The sequence below is a fragment of the Apostichopus japonicus genome, chromosome 20 (genome assembly GCF_037975245.1).
Source record: "Apostichopus japonicus isolate 1M-3 chromosome 20, ASM3797524v1, whole genome shotgun sequence".
NCBI classification, from domain to species: domain Eukaryota; kingdom Metazoa; phylum Echinodermata; class Holothuroidea; order Aspidochirotida; family Stichopodidae; genus Apostichopus; species Apostichopus japonicus.
Window position 1 is genome coordinate 24,264,668 of NC_092580.1, and position 5,297 is coordinate 24,269,964.

The following is a 5,297-nucleotide window of genomic DNA, read 5'->3' on the forward strand; positions in this document are numbered from 1 at the left end:
AACACACAATCCTGTAAACTATTTATACAAGGAAGCCTGTTAGGCCTATTGTTTTCCGAAGTTCGTGTGCTACTAGATTCCAATCCTGTTTTTCAGTACAAATTTGGCGTTCAATATTTTTGCATCACTGAGTTTACAATGGCTGTAGATGTTATGTAGTTTTGTGTGGGCATATGTACCATAAATTTCTGTGATATGTACCTGCACTGTGTATGTGAACGTACATGTGTTACATGTTGTGTTATGAGACAACTGCTGGTTTGTAAACTAGCAAAATCATAATGGCCGAGCTATTGCTCGATACAAATATTCGATTTTGGGTGGTATTGCCCATTGTTTTCATAACGTTCTTTGTAGGAATCATTAGACATTATGTAAGCCTGCTCTTGTCCAGCCAAAAGAAGGTAGATTTACAAAAAGTCAGCGACGGGTAAGTAGCCAGAACGCACAACTTTCCTCGTTAGGCCTAACGTTAGAACATAGACTAACACAGTAACAGTTAAAGGCCTTACTATTACTAACAACCTATACAGGCTATAGACTAGGTAAGGCCTAACACTACAGTAACAATAATAACAGTCAGGGCCTACTGCAACAAGGCTTTCATTATTATGGTAAGTCGAGCATAGACCTGGCACTACTTTTTCAATTCCCTGATTCTTGATCATTAATAAAGCCTCTGCCTAGACTAGTACTAGATCTAGCCCTTCCCTGCCCCTGGCATCAAATTCAGTCAGTAACCTTGATGTTGTAATTAGGCCAAGGCCTAAAGTAATGCTTAAATTATATCAAAAGGAATAAAAATATTCTAGGCTTCATAGAAATGTTACTCAAGTAGGGCCACTTTTCACCAAAGGCTTCCTCTCCCTTACATCTGAGTCTAACAGTACATTTCAATTTCTTCAATGTACAGGCAAGTATTGATGAGAAGCAAGTTGTTGAGAGAAAATGGAAAGTACTTGCCTAAAAGGGTAAGTATTAATGAACTTTACAATTACTATCCCATTACAAGGATGAATATAGGAACAAACTACATTTCCTTTGTGTTACATAGTGTTACTCTTTTGGTGGGAATGTTCATAGTTGAATGTCTTCAAGGTAAGTTACAGCATTAAATATCCTTAAAAAAAGAGGCTTTTCTCTGCATAGGTGGCTGCCTTCCCAACGAGTTGCTCTTGTACAACTATCAGAAACCGGGAAAAAAAAACTATATAGCTTTACATTCAAATAATCACTGCTAAACATCTTTTACTATGATAAGGCAATTCTAAATGAGCTGAGATTGAATCAATTGTACCACAAAATGGAACCTTCCATTAGTACATTGAACATAATCTGAGCGGTTTCAATTGTTATAGACCAGATTAATAACATTCTTGTCCTCTTGCAGTCCTTTCAGATGCGAAAACATTATTTCAATGATGAAGAAACAGGATTCTTTAAAACACAGAATAGGGAACCAGCAATGCAGAATCCCATGGCGGGTAAGTGTTTCCTGATAACTTTCAGAATATCCCTTTATTGTGTACAGCTATATCTTCATGCTCAGTTTTACAGAGCTTGGAAGAAAGTCATAAAGTAATGGAACCATGTTTCAGATGACAGAGAAAAATGTCTTTACTTAGAGACTCAGATAAACAAGCTTTGGATGTGATCATGTCACAAATATGAATTAAAACATATCTTAATGTGTTTTGCTGTAAAACAGTTTGTAACTTCTGTATGAAAATGAAAACAGTCATAATAGCAGAAAAGGAAGCAAGCTCTACAAGCCAAAAGTTATAAATCTGAAGTCTCTATCCTGCTATGGTATTAAGGTAACACATCTGTATTCTTTGATGTTCCAGATCCATCTATGCTAACAGAGATGATGAAGGGAAATTTAACCAACATCTTACCAATGATAGTCATCGGAGGCTGGATTAACTGGACATTTTCTGGATTTGTTATAAGTAAGTACAACTTTGTATCCTCTTCTGTTGTCAAACAGACCCCCTCTGGACCACTTTGCCCTCACAGACTTCATTTTGAGAAAGATGGATAGAGATGAATCTGTTTTCTTTTCATTTAATCTCTTACAGCTAAAGTGCCATTTCCTTTGACGTTAAGATTCAAGCCTATGTTGCAAAGAGGAGTCGAATTAGCTTCATTAGATGCATCTTGGGTCAGCTCAGCCAGTTGGTATTTCCTTAATGTCTTCGGTCTTAGAAGTGTTTATTCCCTCATCCTAGGAGAGAATAATGGTAAGATCATTCTAACATTGGATGTTAATGAAACGTTTGGTGTTTCAAGGTATTGTGTCGCCATATATACAAATACTTTCAAATAAGTGAGGTAACAGTGTTGCAAGTTTTCCAGTCTGCTATTTTGCAAACAAGATATTAATATGTTTGATAACATAAAAGTGTCTGGACAATGCCTTGTTGAAAATTGTGTAAATTTGATTAATTACACTCTCATCACTTTGTGGAAATTTCGGGAGGTTGTATTAATTTGATCAATAACAACTTTATTATGTGAAATACTTGTTAGGTCTGCAAAGATATTTGACCAAATGCTTTGCTTTAAAAGGAATAAAACTACCCAGCCTAAGCTGACAGTACTATCGTTACATAGGTACCAAAGCTTAGTTTACTTATGTGTAATACAAGGCCAACGTTATTTAATAGACTTTATTGAATGTGTTATGATAGTTATTACTATTTGCTCCAATTTGGGACTAGAAGCTTGGATCTAGTGACAAGTGAACCAAAAGTGCATCATATAAATAATGAGAGGCAACCACCTTCTTTAAAGTAGTCTATTAAGTATCAACATTTGTTATGAGATTTTTGTTTAACCAAATGTTAGCTAGTCTGATCACAATGTGAGGTTAGTCGATCTTTTGAAAATTCACATGTTCTAAGTGAAGCAAAGGCCAAGAATAACCATTGAAATTCCTTCAGTATGTGAATTGTTCTTGTTTAGTTGTTAAGGTTGCTGTAAGATTGTGGGATAAACAGCAGTTCACTAGTCCTTTGCCATGTGGAGAAGGGAAATATATGGTTTAATCAGTAAGTGCATGAGCTTTATTCTATGCTGATTAGTTGTGACAAATTGTGACTCCAATCCATAGCATTGATCAATGCAAATGACAACCTCTATCATATCATTGAGTACATTTGACTCAACTCTACATCAAGTAATTACATTTCATAATGCCCCTTATAACAGCTGCTGATCAAACAAGGTTAATGCAACAACAGATGGCTCAGCCAATGGCTATGGCACCTGATCCAGCTAAAGCTTTTAAGGTTAGTATATGAATTATTTCAATAGATGATGGCCCAGCCAGGGCAATTGATAAACTGGCCTAGACATCGCACCTGATGCAACCTACGGGGTTGTACAGTCTGTGTTTAATAGTCTAAAACAGCAGATGGCCCAACAAATGACAATGGTACACCCCCCCCCTCCCACTGAAGTTATTAGGTAATTGTTGGTATTAGAAGACAGCTTAGCCATTGGTCATGTCAGCTGATCCCACTGACACATGTTAAAGGGCGGTTTAGGGGAGGGAATGTTTTTAAATAAATATGACAGCAGAAGGCCCAGCCAATGGCCAGGAGATCTCCTGATTGATTGCTCAGGTTGGTTGCTATTTCAAGAACTGTTCAGTACTGACACTACAATTAACAACTCTTTAATAACACTCAACCTCTCTTCTTTTAACATCTTCATTCTGTAGGCCGAATGGGAGACCCTGGAAATTGTAGATCATAAATGGATGTTAGCCAACGTTGAGGATGAACTAATCGGTAACACTCCCTACCCGTCGGACGTTTACGTGAAAAATAAATACCAATGAGGTGCCAAAGGGGCGCGTTTGTAGGGGATATAGTTACCTGATGTCTCACTCTGCTAGATTTTGCCAGATTGGTCATCTGAGAACCTCAGCATGTACTCCATATCATTAGCAAAGACTTTTGCTTGATTGTGATTCATGGTGAAGCTGTTTGAAAGCTGATGATCAGCTGTGGACATTTACCCTGCTTGCCAGTGTAGCATGTTTGAGAACTGTGAATCTTCTCACCGAATTAATGAAAAGTGGAAGTTGAGCAAGTTGGTAGATAGATCACATTTTGAAGACAACAAACATTTAAAACTGTAGAATTGATTTGCTGTTATTGTGAATGTTCCTTATATTAATTAATAAAGAGTGAGGGGGAGCAGAATGGGTCATATATTCTTAATGTTCTGTGGATTGGTATTTAATTTTAAGCGGGGGTGGGGGGATGAGTGGAATGGGTCATATATTCTGAATAGTAGGTCCATTAATGTTCTGTGGATTGGTATTTAATTTTAAGCAGGGGGTGGGGGGGATGGGGAGAGTGGAATGGGTCATATATTCTGAATAGTACAGTAGGTGCTTTAATGTGTCTGTGGATTGGTATGTATTTATAAGCATGTTGGTGTATGTAATAGTGTTGCCAGACTCTTGAGGGATAAATCGGCATGGCTCATAAGGGAGGTAAAAGGTAAGGTTAAGTTATGTCAATGTTTAAGATTTGATTTGTTGGTTGTGGTTGTTTGTCAGTAGTCAACATCATATTGATTGCAAAGGGTTTGATATTATAAGATGAACTATGGTCAGAAGATTTGTGGGTTGTATGGGTGTTATTGTCCTTGAATAATAGTTTACACGTTCTGCAAGTATTGGAGGACCAGCTGTAAAGGAAACCCATTTCATCTCGTCAATTATTGTTTAAGTGGAACAACTCAACCTGCGATCGTATTGACGATAGCCCCAGATGAATGAAAGGCAAGTGGAGTTTCTTCAGATGGTTGGAAAACTTGCACCATCAATTTTATTTAGAAACATGCAAGGCCTGATCAATCTTGATCAGCCAGAGATATCATCAAGAACTTTTGAAGGAGCAAAATTATTTTTAATAGTCTAATCACTTGACAGTACAAATTTGTCTTTCATTGCATACTCAGAGTATGTAGTGTGGACACCAGGATACTGTCATAAGAATTCAATCCTTTTAGAAGACTGAATTATGTGTGATCGGTGTCTTAACTAGGGCTTGGGTTGTAGATTGAGAATGGGGACCTTGACCCTTCATCTCAATTGCACTTGATACAAAGCTACCAGTATAAAATCCACAAAGTTCTGTCCAGCCATCTTACTTGTCTGGCCGCTTTGATACGTTAGCTCAAGATGCCGCAACCAAGCCCTGGTTCAATGTACTCACACAGTATGGAAAAGCATTTCAGTTCCCACCCGTTGAACAATAAAATAATGACAAAAATGG

General features: G+C 37.5%; 1 protein-coding gene and 1 long non-coding RNA gene across 2 annotated transcripts; one reads left to right on the forward strand and one right to left on the reverse strand.

The window, feature by feature from the left end:
• Nucleotides 1-207: 207 nt before the first annotated feature.
• On the forward strand, nucleotides 208-5,296 carry LOC139961826 (ER membrane protein complex subunit 3-like). The gene is made up of 8 exons (XM_071961370.1): nucleotides 208-430; nucleotides 914-971; nucleotides 1,391-1,484; nucleotides 1,848-1,952; nucleotides 2,082-2,243; nucleotides 3,214-3,293; nucleotides 3,728-4,308; nucleotides 4,406-5,296. The coding sequence occupies exons 1-7, from the start codon at nucleotides 282-284 to the stop codon at nucleotides 3,845-3,847; spliced, it is 768 nt and encodes a 255-aa protein (XP_071817471.1). The 5' UTR covers nucleotides 208-281; the 3' UTR covers nucleotides 3,848-4,308; nucleotides 4,406-5,296.
• On the reverse strand, nucleotides 2,320-3,198 carry LOC139961827 (uncharacterized). Its single transcript, XR_011791032.1, has 2 exons — nucleotides 2,464-3,198; nucleotides 2,320-2,419 (listed from the first exon to the last, which is right to left on the reverse strand). It is a non-coding gene; the product is annotated as an uncharacterized lncRNA (long non-coding RNA).
• Nucleotide 5,297: the final 1 nt, after the last annotated feature.